The sequence below is a fragment of the Oncorhynchus nerka genome, linkage group LG22 (assembly GCF_034236695.1).
Source record: "Oncorhynchus nerka isolate Pitt River linkage group LG22, Oner_Uvic_2.0, whole genome shotgun sequence".
Classification (NCBI taxonomy): Eukaryota; Metazoa; Chordata; class Actinopteri; order Salmoniformes; family Salmonidae; genus Oncorhynchus; species Oncorhynchus nerka.
The window spans coordinates 6,381,774-6,406,773 of NC_088417.1; the positions used below are offsets into that span (position 1 = coordinate 6,381,774).

The 25,000-nt window shown below is 43.9% G+C and overlaps 1 protein-coding gene across 4 annotated transcripts in view; it reads left to right on the forward strand.

The window, feature by feature from the left end:
* Positions 1 to 25,000, forward strand: part of LOC115127598 (eyes absent homolog 1) — a 160,716-nt gene that overhangs the window by 84,924 nt on the left and 50,792 nt on the right. For all 4 annotated transcript variants that reach the window (XM_065006874.1, XM_065006876.1, XM_065006875.1 and 1 more), the window contains one exon: positions 14,749 to 14,838. In XM_065006874.1, coding sequence (XP_064862946.1) covers positions 14,749 to 14,838 — 90 coding nt within the window. The remainder of the gene's footprint in view (positions 1 to 14,748; positions 14,839 to 25,000) is intronic.

Genomic DNA, 25,000 nt, shown 5'->3' on the forward strand with positions numbered 1-25,000 from the left:
CAGGACAGAACAGGTTATAACCAGGAGACCAGGACAGAAAAGGTTATAACCCTGGGCCCAGGACAGAACAGGTTATAACTAGGAGACCAGGACAGAACAGGTTATAACCAGGGGCCCAGGACAGAACAGGTTATAACTAGGAGACCAGGACAGAACAGGTTATAACCAGGGGCCCAGGACAGAACAGGTTATAACCAGGGGCCCAGGACAGAACATGTTATAACTAGGAGACCAGGACAGAACAGGTTATAACTAGGAGACCAGGACAGAACAGGTTATAACTAGGAGACCAGGACAGAACATGTTATAACTAGGAGACCAGGACAGAACAGGTTATAACTAGGAGACCAGGACAGAACAGGTTATAACCAGGGGCCCAGGACAGAACAGGTTATAACTAGGAGACCAGGACAGAACATGTTATAACCAGGGGCCCAGGACAGAACAGGTTATAACTAGGAGACCAGGACAGAACAGGTTATAACCAGGGGCCCAGGACAGAACAGGTTATAACCAGGAGACCAGGACAGAACAGGTTATAACCAGGGGCCCAGGACAGAACAGGTTATAACTAGGAGACCAGGGCAGAACAGGTTATAACCAGGGGCCCAGGACAGAACAGGTTATAACTAGGAGACCAGGACAGAACAGGTTATAACCAGGGGCCCAGGACAGAACATGTTATAACCAGGGGCCCAGGACAGAACAGGTTATAACTAGGATACCAGGACAGAACAGGTTATAACTAGGAGACCAGGACAGAACAGGTTATAACTAGGAGACCAGGACAGAACAGGTTATAACTAGGAGACCAGGGAGACCAGGACAGTTATAACTAGGAGACCAGGACAGAACAGGTCATAACCAGGGGCCCAGGACAGAACAGGTTATAACTAGGAGACCAGGACAGAACAGGTTATAACCAGGAGACCAGGACAGAACATGTTATAACCAGTAGACCAGGACAGAACATGTTATAACTAGGAGACCAGGACAGAACAGGTTATAACTAGGAGACCAGGACAGAACAGGTTATAACCAGGAGACCAGGACAGAACAGGTTATAACTAGGAGACCAGGACAGACCAGGTTATAACCAGGGGCCCAGGACAGAACAGGTTATAACTAGGAGACCAGGACAGAACAGGTTATAACTAGGAGACCAGGACAGAACAGGTTATAACTAGGAGACCAGGACATAACAGGTTATAACTAGGAGACCAGGACAGAACAGGTTATAACCAGGGGCCCAGGACAGATCATGTTATAACTAGGAGACCAGGACAGAACAGGTTATAACTAGGAGACCAGGACAGAACAGGTTATAACTAGGAGACCAGGACAGAACAGGTTATAACCAGGGGGCCAGGACATAACAGGTTATAACTAGGAGACCAGGACAGAACAGGTTATAACTAGGGGCCCAGGGCAGAACAGGTTATAACCAGGGGCCCAGGACAGAACATGTTATAACCAGGGGCCCAGGACAGATCATGTTATAACTAGGAGACCAGGACAGAACATGTTATAACTAGGAGACCAGGACAGAACAGGTTATAACTAGGAGACCAGGACAGAACAGGTTATAACTAGGAGACCAGGACATAACAGGTTATAACTAGGAGACCAGGACAGAACAGGTTATAACCAGGGGCCCAGGACAGATCATGTTATAACTAGGAGACCAGGACAGAACAGGTTATAACTAGGAGACCAGGACAGAACAGGTTATAACTAGGAGACCAGGACAGAACAGGTTATAACCAGGGGCCCAGGACAGAACAGGTTATAACTAGGAGACCAGGACAGAACAGGTTATAACTAGGGGCCCAGGGCAGAACAGGTTATAACCAGGGGCCCAGGACAGAACATGTTATAACCAGGGGCCCAGGACAGAACATGTTATAACTAGGAGACCAGGACAGAACATGTTATAACTAGGAGACCAGGACAGAACAGGTTATAACTAGGGGCCCAGGACAGAACAGGTTATAACTAGGAGACCAGGACAGAACAGGTTATAACTAGGAGACCAGGACAGAACAGGTTATAACCAGGGCCCAGGACAGAACAGGTTATAACTAGGAGACCAGGACAGAACATGTTATAACCAGGGGACCAGGACAGAACAGGTTATAACTAGGAGACCAGGACAGAACATGTTATAACCAGGGGCCCAGGACAGAACAGGATATAACTAGGAGACCAGGACAGAACATGTTATAACCAGGGGCCCAGGACAGAACAGGTTATAACTAGGAGACCAGGACAGAACAGGTTATAACTAGGAGACCAGGACAGAACAGGTTATAACTAGGAGACCAGGACATAACATGTTATAACCAGGGGCCCAGGACAGAACAGGTTATAACTAGGAGACCAGGACAGAACAGGTTATAACCAGGGGCCCAGGACAGAACAGGTTATAACTAGGAGACCAGGACAGAACAGGTTATAACTAGGAGACCAGGACAGAACAGGTTATAACCAGGAGACCAGGACAGAACAGGCTATAACTAGGAGACCAGGACAGAACATGTTATAACCAGGGGCCCAGGAAAGAACAGGTTATAACTAGGAGACCAGGACAGAACAGGTTATAACTAGGAGACCAGGACAGAACAGGTTATAACCAGGGGCCCAGGACAGAACAGGTTATAACTAGGAGACCAGGACAGAACATTTTATAACCAGGGGCCCAGGACAGAACAGGTTATAACTAGGAGACCAGGACAGAACAGGTTATAACTAGGAGACCAGGACAGAACAGGTTATAACTAGGAGACCAGGACAGAACAGGTTATAACTAGGGGCCCAGGACAGAACAGGTTATAACTAGGAGACCAGGACAGAACAGGTTATAACTAGGAGACCAGGACAGAACAGGTTATAACCAGGGGCCCAGGACAGAACAGGTTATAACTAGGAGACCAGGACAGAACATGTTATAACCAGGGGACCAGGACAGAACAGGTTATAACTAGGAGACCAGGACAGAACATGTTATAACCAGGGGCCCAGGACAGAACAGGATATAACTAGGAGACCAGGACAGAACATGTTATAACCAGGGGCCCAGGACAGAACAGGTTATAACTAGGAGACCAGGACAGAACAGGTTATAACTAGGAGACCAGGACAGAACAGGTTATAACTAGGAGACCAGGACAGAACATGTTATAACCAGGGGCCCAGGACAGAACAGGTTATAACTAGGAGACCAGGACAGAACAGGTTATAACCAGGGGCCCAGGACAGAACAGGTTATAACTAGGAGACCAGGACAGAACAGGTTATAACTAGGAGACCAGGACAGAACAGGTTATAACCAGGAGACCAGGACAGAACAGGCTATAACTAGGAGACCAGGACAGAACATGTTATAACCAGGGGCCCAGGAAAGAACATGTTATAACTAGGAGACCAGGACAGAACAGGTTATAACTAGGAGACCAGGACAGAACAGGTTATAACCAGGGGCCCAGGACAGAACAGGTTATAACTAGGAGACCAGGACAGAACAGGTTATAACTAGGAGACCAGGACAGAACAGGTTATAACTAGGAGACCAGGACAGAACAGGTTATAACTAGGAGACCAGGACAGAACAGGTTATAACCAGGGGCCCAGGACAGAACAGGTTATAACTAGGAGACCAGGACAGAACAGGTTATAACTAGGAGACCAGGACAGAACAGGTTATAACCAGGGGCCCAGGACAGAACAGGTTATAACTAGGAGACCAGGACAGAACATGTTATAACCAGGAGACCAGGACAGAACATGTTATAACCAGGGGTCCAGGACAGAACAGGTTATAACTAGGAGACCAGGACAGAACAGGTTATAACCAGGAGACCAGGACAGAACAGGTTATAACTAGGAGACCAGGACAGAACAGGTTATAACCAGGGGCCTAGGACTGAACAGGTTATAACTAGGAGACCAGGACAGAACAGGTTATAACCAGGGGCCCAGGACAGAACAGGTTATAACTAGGAGACCAGGACAGAACAGGTTATAACTAGGAGACCAGGACAGAACAGGTTATAACCAGGAGACCAGGACAGAACAGGTTATAACTAGGAGACCAGGACAGAACATGTTATAACCAGGGGCCCAGGACAGAACAGGTTATAACTAGGAGACCAGGACAGAACAGGTTATAACTAGGAGACCAGGACAGAACAGGTTATAACTAGGAGACCAGGACAGAACAGGTTATAACTAGGGGCCCAGGACAGAACAGGTTATAACTAGGAGACCAGGACAGAACAGGTTATAACTAGGAGACCAGGACAGAACAGGTTATAACCAGGGGCCCAGGACAGAACAGGTTATAACTAGGAGACCAGGACAGAACATGTTATAACCAGGGGACCAGGACAGAACAGGTTATAACTAGGAGACCAGGACAGAACATGTTATAACCAGGGGCCCAGGACAGAACAGGATATAACTAGGAGACCAGGACAGAACATGTTATAACCAGGGGCCCAGGACAGAACAGGTTATAACTAGGAGACCAGGACAGAACAGGTTATAACTAGGAGACCAGGACAGAACAGGTTATAACTAGGAGACCAGGACAGAACATGTTATAACCAGGGGCCCAGGACAGAACAGGTTATAACTAGGAGACCAGGACAGAACAGGTTATAACCAGGGGCCCAGGACAGAACAGGTTATAACTAGGAGACCAGGACAGAACAGGTTATAACTAGGAGACCAGGACAGAACAGGTTATAACCAGGAGACCAGGACAGAACAGGCTATAACTAGGAGACCAGGACAGAACATGTTATAACCAGGGGCCCAGGAAAGAACATGTTATAACTAGGAGACCAGGACAGAACAGGTTATAACTAGGAGACCAGGACAGAACAGGTTATAAACCAGACAGGGCCCAGGACAGAACAGGTTATAACTAGGAGACCAGGACAGAACATGTTATAACCAGGAGACCAGGACAGAACATGTTATAACCAGGGGTCCAGGACAGAACAGGTTATAACTAGGAGACCAGGACAGAACAGGTTATAACCAGGAGACCAGGACAGAACAGGTTATAACTAGGAGACCAGGACAGAACAGGTTATAACCAGGGGCCTAGGACTGAACAGGTTATAACTAGGAGACCAGGACAGAACAGGTTATAACCAGGGGCCCAGGACAGAACAGGTTATAACTAGGAGACCAGGACAGAACAGGTTATAACTAGGAGACCAGGACAGAACAGGTTATAACCAGGAGACCAGGGCAGAACAGGTTATAACCAGGGGCCCAGGACAGAACAGGTTATAACTAGGAGACCAGGACAGAACATGTTATAACCAGGGGCCCATGACAGAACAGGTTATAACTAGGAGACCAGGACATAACAGGTTATAACTAGGAGACCAGGACAGAACAGGTTATAACTAGGAGACCAGGACAGAACATGTTATAACCAGGGGCCCAGGACAGAACAGGTTATAACTAGGAGACCAGGACATAACAGGTTATAACTAGGAGACCAGGACATAACAGGTTATAACTAGGAGACCAGGACAGAACAGGTTATAACTAGGAGACCAGGACAGAACAGGTTATAACTAGGAGACCAGGACAGAACAGGTTATAACTAGGAGACCAGGACAGAACAGGTTATAACTAGGGGCCCAGGACAGAACAGGTTATAACTAGGAGACCAGGACAGAACATGTTATAACCAGGAGACCAGGACAGAACAGGTTATAACTAGGAGACCAGGACAGAACAGGTTATAACCAGGGGCCCAGGACAGAACAGGTTATAACCAGGGGCCCAGGAAAGAACAGGTTATAACCAGGGGCCCAGGACAGAACAGGTTATAACTAGGAGACCAGGACAGAACAGGTTATAACTAGGAGACCAGGACAGAACATGTTATAACTAGGAGACCAGGACAGAACAGGTTATAACCAGGAGACCAGGACAGAACAGGTTATAACTAGGAGACCAGGACAGAACAGGTTATAACTAGGAGCCCAGGACAGGACAGGTTATAACCAGGGGCCCAGGACAGAACAGGTTATAACTAGGGGCCCAGGACAGAACATGTTATAACTAGGAGACCAGGACAGAACAGGTTATAACTAGGAGACCAGGACAGAACAGGTTATAACCAGGGGCCCAGGACAGAACATGTTATAACTAGGAGACCAGGACAGAACAGGTTATAACTAGGAGACCAGGACAGAACAGGTTATAACTAGGAGACCAGGACAGAACAGGTTATAACCAGGGGCCCAGGACAGAACAGGTTATAACTAGGAGACCAGGACAGAACAGGTTATAACTAGGGGCCCAGGGCAGAACAGGTTATAACCAGGGGCCCAGGACAGAACATGTTATAACCAGGGGCCCAGGACAGAACATGTTATAACTAGGAGACCAGGACAGAACATGTTATAACTAGGAGACCAGGACAGAACAGGTTATAACTAGGGGCCCAGGACAGAACAGGTTATAACTAGGAGACCAGGACAGAACAGGTTATAACTAGGAGACCAGGACAGAACAGGTTATAACCAGGGGCCCAGGACAGAACAGGTTATAACTAGGAGACCAGGACAGAACATGTTATAACCAGGGGACCAGGACAGAACAGGTTATAACTAGGAGACCAGGACAGAACATGTTATAACCAGGGGCCCAGGACAGAACAGGTTATAACTAGGAGACCAGGACAGAACATGTTATAACCAGGGGCCCAGGACAGAACAGGTTATAACTAGGAGACCAGGACAGAACAGGTTATAACTAGGAGACCAGGACAGAACAGGTTATAACTAGGAGACCAGGACAGAACATGTTATAACCAGGGGCCCAGGACAGAACAGGTTATAACTAGGAGACCAGGACAGAACAGGTTATAACCAGGGGCCCAGGACAGAACAGGTTATAACTAGGAGACCAGGACAGAACAGGTTATAACTAGGAGACCAGGACAGAACAGGTTATAACCAGGAGACCAGGACAGAACAGGTTATAACTAGGAGACCAGGACAGAACATGTTATAACCAGGGGCCCAGGAAAGAACAGGTTATAACTAGGAGACCAGGACAGAACAGGTTATAACTAGGAGACCAGGACAGAACAGGTTATAACCAGGGGCCCAGGACAGAACAGGTTATAACTAGGAGACCAGGACAGAACAGGTTATAACCAGGGGCCTAGGACTGAACAGGTTATAACTAGGAGACCAGGACAGAACAGGTTATAACCAGGGGCCCAGGACAGAACCAGAGACAGGACAGAACAGGTTATAACTAGGAGACCAGGACAGAATAGGTTATAACCAGGGGCCCAGGACAGAACAGGTTATAACTAGGGGCCCAGGGCAGAACATGTTATAACCAGGGACCCAGGGCAGAACATGTTATAACCAGGGGCCCAGGACAGAACAGGTTATAACCAGGGGCCTAGGACTGAACAGGTTATAACTAGGGGCCCAGGGCAGAACATGTTATAACCAGGGACCCAGGGCAGAACATGTTATAACCAGGGGCCCAGGACAGAACAGGTTATAACCAGGGGCCCAGGACAGAACATGTTATAACCAGGGACCCAGGGCAGAACATGTTATAACCAGGGGCCCAGGACAGAACAGGTTATAACCAGGGGCCCAGGACAGAACAGCTGTACTGTGGACTCATCACGTTTCTCCTTCAGAAAGACACATTGTTGTTGAATTAATGAATTGCATCCACCTGTTTTCATGGATACATTTCCCGGGAGAAACCAGGCCATGGCTACCCGATGTAATTAGCTTTAGCTTGATACGAAAGTCTGTCTGGAGAGAGGACGGGACTAGACTGGTGCGTTTCTTATTCGTAGCCCTCTCCTGCAGTCAAATGAACTGGTAGCCTCATGGGTAGAATTGTATTCATATTTTTTCATAATTATTCATCATGATCAAAAATGAAAAAGCCAAAAATCAGGTGTTTCTATGTCAAATTGTTTTGTTATATTTCAGTCTTCCGTAATATATATATATATATGTAAAGTGTAATATTGGGATGCAAACTCAAAATGTAATAGTTGTAAACTCTATATCTGACATGGTACTGGTGTCTTCTTTATTTTAAGACCCATAACCACGTGTGGATACTTTAGTTTCAAAGTAGATGTTAGTTTAAGATTACCCAGAATCCCTCTTTAGAATTTAATTGTCAAAGAGAATCTAAACAGTAAAATCACATGATCAATTTAGTAAGATGTTTTTATTAGTAGTATACATTGTTCAAATATCAAATGAAGTGTTGTTTTAGATATCACTGTATTTTTGTATTTAGAGAGTTATTTAAAGAGTTCACAATGGGCGTGAGTTTGGTTTACATAGGAAGAAGACACTGTGCTGTAAAATTTGTTGTTCATAAATTGGCGTCTCTAAATGTAAGTTTTTAAAAACAAAAACCATTTGGGAAATATGTCAATCTCCAAAGTGCATTGGTTTTATATAACTCTCCATACGAACATGAACTACACTACTGTATACAGTATATACCCATTTTAATTATAAATGTCTTTATTATGACAACGGCAATCATCTTAGTTCAAATGTTTAAAAAAATATTTAAAAAATTTAAAAAATGCTTAATCCGTCCACCTCTATTTGTTTGTATAAAATTATACCCAGGTTCTTGGTTTGTATTATGTCTAAGAATTCCCAGCAATTATCTTTCGTTGGGGTTTTGTTTTTGGTTCGGTTGGAGTTTTTCTTCCTCTGCTTTTGAAAGTCAGAAGATTGACATATTGGTTCTCATGGGTCAGAGAGTGGGCATGGCTCATCGTGGCCCCGCTCTCTGGGACTTTGTTCTGCTATGAGGGCGGATACATCCCAAATGGCACCCTATGCCCTATCTAGTGCACTACTTTTGACCAGAACTCTGGTATAGGAAAACAGGGTGCCATTTGGAACATAGATGGGGTGTTTGAAGGGGGCACTGTTTTGTTTTGGGGGTGAAAGAGGGCTGCCCCGTGACCTAAGATGTTTATTTACTTTATCCTTAGCCGTGCATGCTGGGTAAAGAGAGAGCGGCTTAGGGAGCCGAGGGAACACGCATACACACACGCACACACACTCTGGGTCGCTGTGGTGCCTCTCTGAAACAGGAAACAATGCTGACTCCGTAAGGACCTTCCACTCTTAGAGTCAATCTAGGAACTGACACACACAAAAGGCTCTCTCTCTCTCTCTCTCTCTCTCTGTCTCTCTGTCGCTCTCTCTGTCTCTGTTGCTCTCTCTCTTTGTATCTCTCTCTCTCTCTCTCTCTCTGTCGCTCTCTCTGTCTCTGTTGCTCTCTCTCTCTCTCTCTCTGTTTCTCTCTCTCTCTCTCTTCTCTCTCTCTCTCTCTCTCTCTGTCGCTCTCTCTCTCTGTTTTCTCTCTCTCTCTTCTCTCTCTCTCTCTCTCTCTCTCTCTCTCTCTCTGTTTCTCTCTCTGTATTTCTCTCTCTGTATTTCTCTCTCTGTCTTTCTCTCTCTCTCTATCTCTTTGTATTTTTTTTCTCTCTCTCTGTCGCTCTCTCTGTCTCTGTTGCTCTCTCTCTCTCTCTCTCTCTGTTTCTCTCTTTGTATTTCTCTCTCTCTCTTTCTCTCTTTCTCTCTGTCTCTGTTGCTCTCTCTTTCTCTCTTTTTCTCTCTCTCTCTCTGTTTCTCTCTCTGTTTCTCTCTGTTTTGTTATTAATGTAACCAATGTTCCCTCACAGAGGGAAATACAATGAAGATGTATAGACTAAACTATCACATAATAGATTATAGATCTGTAAAAACTACATGTGAACTAGCTAACAACATAAGGCAAGACAGATCCATTCTCCAACACTGTCTTCATCTGAGTGGTATAGACAAATCATTTCCCCTCTTTCCCTGTTGAGCAGGGCCTATAAATAGAGATGTACGCACACACACACACACACACGCACGCACGCACGCACACACACAGACAAACACTCACACACGCACGTACGCACGCACACACAGACAAACACTCACACGCACGCACGCACACACGCACGCACACACGCACGCACGCACGCACGCACACACACACACACACACACACACACACACACACACACACACACACACACACACACACACACACACACTGCTGTGCCTATCAGTTCTCCTAATTGGCATCAAGGCAGCTCTGGCCCATGAAACTGATGTCTGAGGCCATCTGCGGATGGGGTACAGCTTTAAGGGGATAGGCTGTGGGGTCGAGGGGGGGTTAGGTGGGGGTTGGGGGGTGACTTGGCGCCCCTGTTGATAGTTCTGACGACCAGGGACAGGTGGTGTAATGGGGCTACGGCTGTAGCAGTGACAACAGTGGGTCTCTAGCCTCCTGGCCTGTCTTAACTCGCTGACTGACTGTTTAGGTTTAATTGGAGAGGATTCACCGGCCCGGACGGAGAGAGAGAAGCACTTTACCCTGTCTTCCCAGCAACTAAGTTCCCCTGTCCGTTTGTGAGATTAAATCACTTCAACTTCCAGAGGTGGAAGAGAAAGGGGACGAGGGGAGGGGACACAGACTAATTATTTTTTGATGAATTCTGACTGAAAGATTGATTCAAACTGGGGGTTTGGAAAGAATAAGAAAAAAAAAGAAGATAGCCACCCAAAGAGTGGAGAACATTACGTTCTTCTTGTGTGGTTTCAGGGAAGACATTACCGTTGTGTGGCGTTGTGATGCATTGTGGGGTGTGACAGGTAATCAGTGCTAAGCTCAGGTGTGTCTTTAGGTGGTTTAACTCTTTAATCCCTCCCTCTGGTCCTCACACACACACACACACACACACACACACACACACACACACACACACACACACACTGGTCTCGTAGCATTAGGCTGGTAAGCCTGCAACACACAGAGACCCTCGCCCTCCCACAACTAGCTATAGTCTCTGTGTTGTTGTCACCGCTGATTAGAAATGGAAGACTGTAAGCAATACAATAAAATACATCAAGTTTACATCAAGTTTACATCAAGTTTACATCTTAACCAAGCTTAGAGAGAAAGACGTGAAAAGAGAGATAGAGAGAGACAGAGAGAGAGAGAGAGACAGAGAGAGAGAGAGAGAGAGAGAGAGAGAGAGAGAGAGAGAGAGAGAGAGAGAGAGAGAGAGAGAGAGAGAGAGAGAGAGAGAGAGAGAGAGAGAGAGAGTAATGAATGTAGTGGAGGACGAGAGAGAGAGAGAGAGAGAGAGAGAGAGAGAGAGACAGAGAGAGAGAGAGAAACTTAAAGGAATATACTATTTCTCTGTGGCTTTTTTTGCCAAGACAAAAAAAGGTGAAAATGTAGAAAATGATTTATGTATTTTAGGCGACGTATTCAGTGAACAGTAAACCGTGCGACGACGTCCACTAGTGGATTAAAGACTCGGATAAACACGACGACCGTTTCGTCAGAGACAGATGCAGCTTTTGAGAAAGACTGATTATTATTATGGTTGAAAAGCTTTTTAAATGAATAGTGTAGGACAGGCACCTACCGTTATATATTAGAATCATATATATATATATATATTAGCATCAAATAATCAATAGTGAATAGCAGACAGGCACCTACCGTTATATATTAGAATCATATATATATATATTAGCATCAAATAATCAATAGTGAATAGCAGACAGGCACCTACTGTTATATATTAGAATCATATATATATATATATATTAGCATCAAATAATCAATAGTGAATAGTAGACAGGCACCTACTGTTATATATTAGAATCATATATATTGATGCTTCTGGGAAACACTTTCATCTGTTTTCCTTTTTTTTGTGATAATGCATTTTTTCCCCTCAATTTGTCTGGAGATGCTTTGCATTCGTTGCTGTCTGGTTTGAAAGGGGGGGGGGGCATTGTCACTGGTTCATTAACTATTTAGAGCCCAGGTCTCTCTTCTTCCCTCCATATTATCTTACAGACAGACAGACATATCCCCGTTACGGACAGTATTACATTACAGAGGCGGAAAGGGGAGGGAGAAGAAGAAAAAATAATCACACAATTTACAATTAAGTGAAAAAAAATTGCAATTATGTCTTTTATGTGGTGTATCAATATTATGTCTTTTATGTGGTGTATCAATATTATGTCTTTTATGTGGTGTATCAATATTATGTCTTTTATGTGGTGTATCAATATTATGTCGGCTTGAGAAGCACTCAGCTAATATAACAAAACATTTTTTTTTTGAGTATAGAGGTATTTTTTTTGTGACTATAACACAATTAAATGATCTAACCATTTATTTTTTGGGGTAATTGTTAGATCAAATAACTATTCACATTATGTTAAGTTTATCCAATGGTTTAGAAGCTTGGGAAACTTCAGGGATGGGGGGCAGTTGGTTGAGTTGTGTGTGTGTGTGTGTGTGTGTGTGTGTGTGTGTGTGTGTGTGTGTGTGTGTGTGTGTGTGTGCACGCACGCCTCTGATTTACTGCAGCCAGCTAGATGACGCACCAATACAAGTATGTTTAGAATGGAGTTTTTACGATAAGGTTACGACCCTGTCCTCGTCTCTATCGCTCACCCGCATTCAAAACGAGTTGCGCTGTTACTACATTAATGAAACTCTCCCTCCTCTCTGCCTGGACGTTCTGGAGGCTAGTCTAGTCCCTCTGTAAGGTCATAAACAAAAGCAGAACTTTCTTTTAGATCTCTAGAATTTCTTCTCCTCTTTATGAGGTCGTAGTGTTCTGGAATGTAGGAGAATTCCAAAGGTGTAAAAGTGTCGATAGATAGATAGAGACAAATCATCAGTGGAAGAGTTTCAATCCAAAATGCTATACATTTTCAGAAATGTTGGTAAATGAGGTTTTATTGTTTAAAGAAATTATGAAAAAGATTGGTGTGTTTTAAAAACAAATCTAATCATGGCATGGGGGTTGTTCAATGACAGACGTGTATTTGTTTAAAATCTATCACTTTATGGTTTCATTTTCAAAGAGAAAAATTATTATGTTTTGTAGGAAAATGCTATATATGCTATTTCATCCTGTGTGGCACAGCGGTCTAAGGCACTGAGCAGGAGTCCCATAGGGCGGCGCACAACTGGCCCAGCAGCGTCCGGGTTAGGGGAGGATTTGGCCGGGGTTGGCTGTCATTGTAAAGTAACAATTTGTTCTTTAACTGACTTGCCTAGTTAAATAAACGTTAAATGAAATACAATATAACATAAATCTGCCTCATTCTCAGATAAATAATTACAGCTAGGTTTCACACAGTGCAGTGTAATAAAAAACCACATTTGAATAAATATCTGTACAAATGATGTGTTTGTGAAATCAATAATTAAAAAATAATAATTTATAATAACTTAATTCAGCAATATGTGATCATTTACCTTTGACATTTTAGTCATGTACCGAATGCTCTTATCCAGGGTGACTTACAGTAATTATCTTCAGATAGCTAGGTGAGACAACCGCATATCACAGGCAAATATACAGGATCAAATATACAGGATCAAATATACAGGATCAAATATACAGGATCAAATATACAGGATCAAATATACAGGATCAAATATACAGGATCAAATATCAAATATACAGGATCAAATACACAGGATCAAATACCAAATATACAGGATCAAATATACAGGATCAAATATCAAATATACAGGATCAAATATACAGGATCAAATATACAGGATCAAATATACAGGATCAAATACACAGGATCAAATACCAAATATACAGGATCAAATATACAGGATCAAATACACAGGATCAAATATCAAATATACAGGATCAAATATACAGGATCAAATATCAAATATACAGGATCAAATATATGGGATACGAACATTCCTTTCCATCTAAACAACAAATATGTGTTTGGCAAAAAAATAAAAAATGTTTTCATAAAACCTATGAATCATAAATCTGGAAATAGTCACATTGGACACACACATGAAGGTTCCCAATAAGCAGTAATATCTGATGAGAAAACAGAAATGTGAAAAAAAATGTGTTGATATTTAGTTTTGGAAATAAACTCTTCGGTTATTAATGATAATTTCTAAATCAACATGTAATGCTCAGTAACTGTGTGTGTGTGTGTGTGTGTGTGTGTGTGTGTGTGTGTGTGTGTGTGTGCGTGCGTGTGTGTGTACTTTAATATACAGTAGGATAGTACTGTGTGTGTGTGTGTACTTTAATATACAGTAGGATAGTACTGTGTGTGTGTGTGTACTTTAATATACAGTAGGATAGTACTGTGTGTGTGTGTACTTTAATATACAGTAGGATAGTACTGTGTGTGTGTGTGTACTTTAATATACAGTAGGATAGTACTGTGTGTGTGTGTGTACTTTAATATACAGTAGGATAGTACTGTGTGTGTGTGTGTACTTTAATATACAGTAGGATAGTACTGTATGTGTGTGTACTTTAATATACAGTAGGATAGTACTGTGTGTGTGTGTGTACTTTAATATACAGTAGGATAGTACTGTGTGTGTGTGTGTACTTTAATATACAGTAGGATAGTACTGTATTCATCCCAAAAGGAGAAATGTCAGGGCACCGGGCAACATACAACACCAACGATTACACAATAACACACAACAAGGACACACAGACACTGATTAAAAAGCTGCGTCAACGCATCAATCTCTGTTATTTACAAGAACCTGGACGTTTACATATCTGATGCTCATTGGTATCTGTTGTATTATTTGACGTGATGTGTTGATGATATTCTCCAGGATCCTCCGACGTCTGTGTCACTGGGACTGAGGATGGAGGAGATGATCTTTAACTTGGCAGACTCTCACTTATTCTTCAACGACTTGGAGGTACGTGGCAGAGTCTCTCTTTTATTGTATTCTAATACCTCTGAGCGTTTTGTCCCCTTCTCTTGTTCTCTCTTCCTTCAAACCCCCTTATATTCCAGAGAACTGACCTATAAGAGGACCTGGTCTCTCTTTCTGCTCGCTAGACACATCCACGCCCACACACCTCCCTCTCCTCCACCTCCTCCTCCTCCTCCTCCTCCTCCTCCTCCTCCTCCTCCTCCTCCACATACTCCTCCCCCTCCTCCTCCCTCTCCTCCTCCTCCTGCTTCTTCTCCTCCACATACTCCTCCCCCTCCTCCCTCCTCCTCCACCTCCTCCTCCTCCTACCTCCCTCTCCACCTCCTCCTCCACCTCCTCCTCCCTCTCCACCTCCTCCTCCACCTCCTCCTCCCCCTCTCCTCCTCCTCCTCCTCCTCCTCCCCCCCCCTCCTCCTCCACCTCCTCCTCCTCCTCCTCCACCTCCACCTCCTCCTCCCTCTCCACCTCCTCCTCCACCTCCTCCTCCCCTCTCCTTCTCCTCCTCCTCCTCCTCCTCCCCCTCCTCCTCCTCCTCCCCATCCTCCTCCCTCTCCTCCTCCACCTCCTCCTCCTCCTCCTCCACCTCCACCTCCTCCTCCTCCTCCACCTCCACCTCCACCTCCTCCTCCTCCTCCTCCCTCTCAACATGAGTATATACATTACATTACATTACAGACCAGGTCCATTAGTAGTGTAGACATTACATTGCATTACATTACATTACATTACATTACATTATATTACATTACATTACATTATATTACATTACAGACCAGGTCCATCAGTAGTGTAGACATTACATTACATTACATTACATTACAGACCAGGTCCATCAGTAGTGTAGACATTACATTACATTACATTACATTACAGACCAGGTCCATCAGTAGTGTAGACATTACATTATATTACATTACATTACATTACATTACAGACCAGGTCCATCAGTAGTGTAGACATTACATTACATTATATTACATTACAGACCAGGTCCATCAGTAGTGTAGACATTACATTACATTACATTACATTACAGACCAGGTCCATCAGTAGTGTAGACATTACATTATATTACATTACATTACATTACATTACATTACATTACAGACCAGGTCCATCAGTAGTGTAGACATTACATTACATTACATTACATTACATTACATTACAGACCAGGTGCATCAGTAGTGTAGACATTACATTACATTACATTACAGACTACAGACCAGGTCCATTAAAGTTTTAGCTTAAGCATCAACAACCATTTAATAGCGGGAGCCAATTGAGCCCAGTTCTCAGTTACCAGGCCCAAGGGACACTATGAATTTTACATGTGCTGTCAGTCTCTCAGTCTGTCATCATTCCTGGGCCGGTCGGGAGCACTAGCTCCTCTTCTCTCCCATAGCAACTGAGGAAATTTGTCTCTAGTGTTTCTCTCTCTACATCTCCTCTCCTCTCTCTACATCTCCTCTCATTCTCTCTACATCTCCTCTCCTCTCTCTACATCTCTTCTCCTCTCTCTACATCTCTTCTCTGCTCCCCTCTCTCTCCTCTCCTCTCTCTACATCTCCTCTCCTCTCTCTAAATCTCCTCGCCTCTCTCTACATCTCTTCTCCTCTCTCTACATCTCTTCTCTGCTCCCCTCTCTCTCCTCTCCTCTCTCTACATCTCTTCTCCTCTCTCTACATCTCTTCTCTGCTCCCCTCTCTCTCCTCTCCTCTCTCTACATCTCCTCTCCTCTCTCTACATCTCCTCTCCTCTCTCTACATCTCCTCTCCTCTCTCTACATCTCCTCTCCTCTCTACATCTCTTCTCCTCTCTCTACATCTCCTCTCCTCTCTCTACATCTCTCCTCTACTCCCCTCTCTCTCCTCTCCTCTCTCTACATCTCTCTCCTCTCTCTCTACATCTCTCCCTCTCCTCTGCTCTCCCTCTCTCACATCTCCTCTCTCTACATCTCTCCTCTCCCTCTCTCATCTCCTCTCTCTACATCCCCTCTCTCTCTCTACATCTCTCCTCTGCTCCCTCTCCCTCTCTCTCTCTACATCTCTCCTCTCCTCTCCTCTCCTCTCTCTACTCCTCTCTCTACATCCCCTCTCTCTCTCCTCTCTCCTCTCTCCTGCTCCTCCTCTCCTCTCCTCTCTCTACATCTCTACATCTCCTCTCCTCTCTCTACATCTCCTCTCCTCCTCTACATCTCTCCTCTCTCTCTCTCATCTCCTCCTCTCTACATCTCCTCTCCTCTCTCTACTCTCCTCTCCTCTCTACATCTCTCCTCTGCTCATCCCTCCTCTCTCCTCTCCTCTCTCTCTACATCTACATCTCTCCTCTCTCTACATATCTCCTCTCTCTACATCTCTCCTCCTCTCTCTACATCTCCTCTCCTCTCTCTACATCTCCTCTCCTCTCTCTACATCTCTTCTCCTCTCTCTACATCTCCTCTCCTCTCTCTACATCTCTCCTCTGCTCCCCTCTCTCTCCTCTCCTCTCTCTACATCTCTTCTCTGCTCCCCTCTCTCTCCTCTCTCTACATCTCCTCTCTCTCCTCTCTCTCCTCTCTCTCCTCTCTCTACATCTCCTCTCCTCTCTCTACATCTCCTCTCCTCTCTCTACATCTCTCCTCTGCTCCGCTATCTCTCCTCTCCTCTCTCTACATCTCTTCTCCTCTCTCTACATCTCTCCTCTGCTCTCCTCTCCTCTCTCTACATCTCTCCTCTACTCCCATATCTCTCCTCTCCTCTTCCTCTCTCTACATCTCCTCTCCCTCTCCTCTTCTCTCCCTGTCTGTCTCTCTCCCTCTCCTCTTCTCTCCCTGTCTGGCTCTCTCCTCTCCTCTTCCTCTCTCGACTGTCCTCTCTCTTCATCTCCTCTCCCTCTCCTCTTCTCTCCCTGTCTGGCTCTCTCCTCTCCTCTTCCTCTCTCGACTGTCCTCTCTCTTCATCTCCTCTCCCTCTCCTCTTCTCTCCCTGTCTGTCTCTCTCCCTCTATCTTTCTCTCCCTGTCTGTCTGTCTCTCTCCCTCTCCTCTTCTCTCCCTGTCTCTCTCCTCTCCTCTTCCTCTCTATACTGTCCTCTCTCTACATCTCCTCTCCCTCTCCTCTTCTCTCCCTGTCTGTCTCTCTCCCTCTCCTCTTCTCTCCCTGTCTGTCTCTCTCCCTCTCCTCTTCTCTCCCTGTCTGTCTCTCTCCCTCTCCTCTTCCTCTCTCTACTGTCCTCTCTCTACATCTCCTCTCCCTCTCCTCTTCTCTCCCTGTCTGTCTTTCTCCCTCTCCTCTTCTCTCACCGTCTGTCTCTCTCCCTCTATCTTTCTCTGGGCTGGTGAATTTGACACCCGTGACCCAGGTCTTTCCGTTGGCTCTGGTCAACAGTAGTGCACTATGTAGGGAATAGGGTGCCGTTTGGGACCGAGCCTCAGTGTACTACTCCAGGCTGACCACCCCTCTCAGCAGAGGAAATGTTTGGTTTGATATTTAAGCCTGAAGAGAGTTGTGGCCGGTCTGCCAAACCGTATTAGTCACCAGCATGTTCTGGGGAAGAAAGAGAGAAAAAAGGGAGAGAGGGGAGAAAGAGAGGAAGATGAAGGGGTTGAGAGAGAGAGAGAGAGAGAGAGAGAGAGAGAGAGAGAGAGAGAGAGAGAGAGAGAGATAGAGAGAGAAAGAAATTAAATGTTTGTTTTCCCTCTGTCAGACAGCCAAAGGAGTAGAGTGACTGAGAGATTATAAACACAGTCGCCGTGATCAAAGTAATTGACTGCAATTGGCTGGTTAAATATTTCCTTATGCTTTCGCCCAATCACTACAATCCAGAAAAACTGCACTTTCTTTTTAATAGATGTGCCCCAATCATTTGCAAAAATGGCAGTTTGTAACAAAAGCTTCAATATGTCATTTCTACCAACATCTGTCCTGTGTTGTCAGCAGTTCAACCGTTCACTGCTTATAAAATGGTTTTATATGTGTATAATATATTTATATCATATTTTCCTCTGATCTATCTCAAGGACGTTATGACTTTTGGTTTTGACACTTTAAAGTCCCTGAGTTTTTCCAGTTTTTAAATCTAGAATAGAAAATACCATGCTAATTTTAATCTCCCATCTCCAACATCTACCTGTTGATACGCCTGTTTTTCCATGGTTATCATCAACGTAGGCCCCTGCAGTGGGAGTGTTAATGCCCTGTGTACCACCCAAATGACACCCTATTTGACCTAGATAGTTTGTGTGTATATATTGATATCTATTTTTTTATGTAAGTTCTGTCCTTGAGCTGTTCTTGTCTATTGATGTTCTGCATTATGTCATTCTGCATTATGTTCTGTGTTCTGAGTTCTCTGTTCTGTGTTCTGAGTTCTGTGTTCTGTGTTCTGAGTTCTGTGTTCTGTGTTCTGTGTTCTGAGTTCTGTGTTCTGAGTTCTGAGTTCTGTGTTCTGAGTTCTGTGTTCTGTGTTCTGTGTGGAACCCCAGGAAGAGTAGCTGCTGCTTTTGCAACAGCTAATGGGGATCCTAATAAAATACCAAATACCAAATATTCCCTATTTAGTGCACTACTTTATACCCTGCCCAGGGACTGCGGTTGAAAATTAGCCGGCTGGCTGAAACCAGCACTTTTACTGAAACCTTGATTGATGTGCACTGTCCCTGTAAAAAATAAACTCAAACTTTGGATACTGTCAATGCCCTGGTCAAAGTAGTGCACTATATAGGGAATCATTTGGCATTTGGGATTGTTCCTGTGAGTTGTCACAGCGAGGCCTGCATGACATTTCCTTTTTCTTTCGCTGATTTACAAACAGCTGTAGCTAAATAGAGGTCCACTATAAATCCCAGCTAACCAAGCAGCCAGACAGAAGATAACCAGGCAGCCAGACGGAAGATAACCAAGCAGCCAGACAGAAGATAACCAGGCAGCCAGACAGCAGATAACCAGGCAGCCAGACAGCAGCTAACCAAGCAGCCAGACAGAAGATAACCAGGCAGCCAGACAGCAGATAACCAGGCAGCCAGCCAGCAGATAACCAAGCAGCCAGACAGAAGATAACCAGGCAGCCAGACCGCAGATAACCAGGCAGCCAGACAGCAGATAACCAGGCAGCCAGACAGCAGATAACCCGGCAGCCAGACAGCAGATAACCAGGCAGCCAGACAGCAGATAACCAGGCAGCCAGACAGCAGATAACCAAGCAGCCAGACAGCAGATAACCAGGCAGCCAGACAGAAGATAACCAGGCAGCCAGACAGCAGATAACCAAACAGCCAGACCGAAGATAACCAGGCAGCCAGACAGAAGATAACCAAGCAGCCAGACAGAAGATAACCAAACAGCCAGACAGCAGATTACCAGGCAGCCAGACAGCAGATAACCAAGCAGCCAGACAGCAGATTACCAGGCAGCAGCTAACCAGGCAGCAGCTAACCAAGTAGAGACTATTGGTGCTGTGTCTCTGTGTGGTGTATTAGAGAGACTATTGGTGCTGTGTCTCTGTGTGGTGTATTAGAGAGACTATTGGTGCATTGTCTCTGTGTGGTGTATTAGAGAGACTATTGGTGCTGTGTCTCTGTGTGGTGTATTAGAGCGACTATTGGTGCTGTGTCTCTGTGTGGTGTATTAGAGAGACTATTGGTGCTGTGTCTCTGTGTGGTGTATTAGAGAGACTATTGGTGCTGTGTCTCTGTGTGGTGTATTAGAGAGACTATTGGTGCATTGTCTCTGTGTGGTGTATTAGAGAGACTATTGGTGCTGTGTCTCTGTGTGGTGTATTAGAGCGACTATTGGTGCTGTGTCTCTGTGTGGTGTATTAGAGAGACTATTGGTGCTGTGTCTCTGTGTGGTGTATTAGAGAGACTATTGGTGCTGTGTCTCTGTGTGGTGTATTAGAGAGACTATTGGTGCTGTGTCTCTGTGTGGTGTATTAGAGAGACTATTGGTGCTGTGTCTCTGTGTGGTGTATTAGAGAGACTATTGGTGCTGTGTCTCTGTGTGGTGTATTATAGAGACTATTGGTGCTGTGTCTCTGTGTGGTGTATTAGAGAGACTATTGGTGCTGTGTCTCTGTGTGGTGTATTAGAGAGACTATTGGTGCTGTGTCTCTGTGTGGTGTATTAGAGAGACTATTGGTGCATTGTCTCTGTGTGGTGTATTATAGAGACTATTGGTGCTGTGTCTCTGTGTGGTGTATTATAGAGAATATTGGTGCTGTGTCTCTGTGTGGTGTATTAGAGAGACTATTGGTGCTGTGTCTCTGTGTGGTGTATTAGAGAGACTATTGGTGCTGTGTCTCTGTGTGGTGTATTAGAGAGACTATTGGTGAGGTGTGTCCCTGATGGTAATGCTAACTGCTGGGTATGTGGGAACCAGGGGCCTCTCTGGGCCTAACCTAGCCCTCTGCTCTGCCCTCTCAGTGGGGTACCAACCTGCTGTCTCCCCCTCCCTGGATGAGAAAACAACCCGGCCCTCCCGTCTAGACTACAGAGGCCATGAGGGCAAACCACTCAGAGAGAGAGAGAGAGAGAGAGGGGGACAGAGAGAGAGAGACAGAGAGATTGAGACAGGAGGGGGAGAGAGACTTTTGTGAGTGTAATGTTTACTGTTATTTTCTGATTGTTTATTTCAATATGGTTTATTATCTATTCCATATGCTTTGGCAATGTTAACACGTTTTCGAATAAATCGTTTGAATTCAAAAAGAGAGAGGGAGAACGAGAGGGAAAGAGCGAGAGAGGCAACCCACGTTCTGCACAACACACACACACATGCTGGGAAAACGCATTATAGTTATAGACATTATATACATTTAGTACCTGTTGAGCAACCCTGATACTGTAAACCCTGATACTGTAAACCCTGATACTGTAAACCCTGATACTGTAAACCTTGATACTGTAAACCCTGATACTGTAAACCCTGATACTGTAAACCCTGATACTGTAAACCTTGATACTGTAAACCCTGATACTGTAAACCCTGATACTGTAAACCTTGATACTGTAAACCCTGATACTGTAAACCTTGATACTGTAAACCTTGATACTGTAAACCCTGATACTGTAAACCTTGATACTGTAAACCTTGATACTGTAAACCCTGATACTGTAAACCTTGATACTGTAAACCTTGATACTGTAAACCCTGATACTGTAAACCCTGATACTGTAAACCTTGATACTGTAAACCCTGATACTGTAAACCTTGATACTGTAAACCTTGATACTGTAAACCCTGATACTGTAAACCTTGATACTGTAAACCTTGATACTGATACTGTAAACCTTGATACTGTAAAAGTGGGTTATTTTATAGCTCCCAGACTGCGGTGTGAGAGTTAAAATATTCTCTACACACACACACACACACAGACAGACAGACAGACAGACAGACAGACAGACAGACAGACACACAGACATACAGACAGACAGACAGACAGACAGACAGACAGACAGACAGACAGACAGACAGACAGACAGACAGACAGACAGACAGACAGACAGACAGACAGACAGACAGACAGACAGACAGACAGACAGACAGACAGACAGACAGAGACACACTCCCTCCTGAGCCAGCTTTATTAGTCAAAGGTGGAAAAGGGAGTCATGTACACTGTGTTCTGCTCCCATGTGAATGAATTAGACAACGCTCCAACAAGAGGCCTCATGCCAATTATGATAGTGTGGATGTTACTATGTGGATGTTACTGGTTAATTAATTTCATTCACGTTTTACTGTGGTGAGGTTTCTGTTCTGTCCTATGTGTTCTGTCCTATGTGTTCTGTTTTATGTGTTCTGTTTTGTGTTCTGTCCTATGTGTTCTGTCCTATGTGTTCTGTCCTGTGTGTTCTGTTTTATGTGTTCTGTCCTGTGTGTTCTGTTTTATGTGTTCTGTCCTATGTGTTCTGTTTTATGTGTTCTGTTTTATGTGTTCTGTCCTATGTGTTCTGTCCTATGTGTTCTGTCCTGTGTGTTCTGTTTTATGTGTTTGTCCTATGTGTTCTGTTTTATGTGTTCTGTTCTATGTGTTCTGTCCTATGTGTTCTGTCCTATGTGTTCTGTCCTGTGTGTTCTGTTTTATGTGTTCTGTCCTGTGTGTTCTGTTTTATGTGTTCTGTCCGATGTGTTCTGTTTTATGTGTTCTGTTTTATGTGTTCTGTTGTATGTGTTCTGTCCTATGTGTTCTGTCCTATGTGTTCTGTCCTATGTGTTCTGTCCTATGTGTTCTGTTTTATGTGTTCTGTCCTATGTGTTCTGTTTTATGTGTTATGTTCTATGTGTTCTGTCCTATGTGTTCTGTTTTATGTGTTCTGTTTTATGTGTTCTGCCCTATGTGTTCTGTTTTATGTGTTCTGTCCTATGTGTTCTGTCCTATGTGTTCTGTTTTATGTGTTCTGTCCTATGTGTTCTGTCCTATGTGTTCTGTTTTATGTGTTCTGTCCTATGTGTTCTGTCCTATGTGTTCTGTTTTATGTGTTCTGTTTTATGTGTTCTGTCCTATGTGTTCTGTTTTATGTGTTCTGTCCTATGTGTTCTGTCCAATGTGTTCTGTTTTATGTGTTATGTCCTATGTGTTCTGTTTACTTTGTTCTGTCCTATGTGTTCTGTTTTATATGTTCTGTTGTATGTGTTCTGTCCTATGTGTTCTGTCCTATGTGTTCTGTTTTATGTGTTCTGTTGTATGTGTTCTGTCCTATGTGTTCTGTCCTATGTGTTCTGTTTTATGTGTTCTGTCCTATGTGTTCTGTTTTATGTGTTCTGTTTTATGTGTTCTGCCCTATGTGTTCTGTCCTATGTGTTCTGTTTTATGTGTTCTGTCCTATGTGTTCTGTCCTATGTGTTCTGTCCAATGTGTTCTGTTTTATGTGTTCTGTCTTATGTGTTATGTCCTATGTGTTCTGTTTACTTTGTTCTGTCCTATGTGTTCTGTTTTATGTGTTCTGTTTTATGTGTTCTGTTGTATGTGTTCTGTCCTATGTGTTCTGTTTTATGTGTTCTGTTTTATGTGTTCTGTTTTATGTGTTAGGTTGTATGTGTTCTGTCCTATGTGTTCTGTCCTATGTGTTCTGTTTTATGTGTTCTGTCCTATTCGTTCTGTCCTATGTGTTCTGTTTTATGTGTTCTGTACTATGTGTTCTGTTTTATGTGTTCTGTCCTATGTGTTCTGTTTTATGTGTTCTGTTTTATGTGTTCTGTCCTATGTGTTCTGTTTTATGTGTTCTGTTTTATGTGTTCTGTCCTATGTGTTCTGTCCTATGTGTTCTGTTTTATGTGTTCTGTCCTATGTGTTCTGTTTTACGTGTTCTGTCCTTTGTGTTCTGTTTTATGTGTTCTGTTGTATGTGTTCTGTCCTATGTGTTCTGTCCTATGTGTTCTGTTTTATGTGTTCTGTCCTATGTGTTCTGTCCTATTCGTTCTGTCCTATGTGTTCTGTTTTATGTGTTCTGTCCTATGTGTTCTGTTTTATGTGTTCTGTCCTATGTGTTCTGTATTATGTGTTCTGTCCTATGTGTTCTGTTTTATGTGTTCTGTCCTATGTGTCCTTTCTTATGTGTTCTGTTTTATGTGTTCTGTCCTATGTGTTCTGTCCAATGTGTTCTGTTTTATGTGTTCTGTCCTATGTGTTCTGTCTTATGTGTTATGTCCTATGTGTTCTGTTTACTTTGTTCTGTCCTATGTGTTCTGTTTTATGTGTTCTGTCCTATGTGTTCTGTTTTATGTGTTCTGTCCTATGTGTTCTGTTTTATGTGTTCTGTCCTATGTGTTCTGTTTTATGTGTTCTGTCCCATGTGTTCTGTTTTATGTGTTCTGTTTTATGTGTTCTGTTTTATGTGTTCTGTTCTATGTGTTCTGTTTTATGTGTTCTGTCCTATGTGTTCTGTTTTATGTGTTCTGTTTCATGTGTTCTGTCCTATGTGTTCTGTTTTATGTGTTCTGTCCTATGTGTTCTGTTTTATGTGTTCTGTCCTATGTGTTCTGTCCTATGTGTTCTGTTTTATGTGTTCTATCCTATGTGTTCTGTCCTATGTGTTCTGTTTTATGTGTTCTGTCCTATGTGTTCTGTCCTATGTGTTCTGTTTTATGTGTTCTGTCCTATTCGTTCTGTTTTATGTGTTCTGTCCTATGTGTTCTGTTTTATGTGTTCTGTCCTATGTGTTCTGT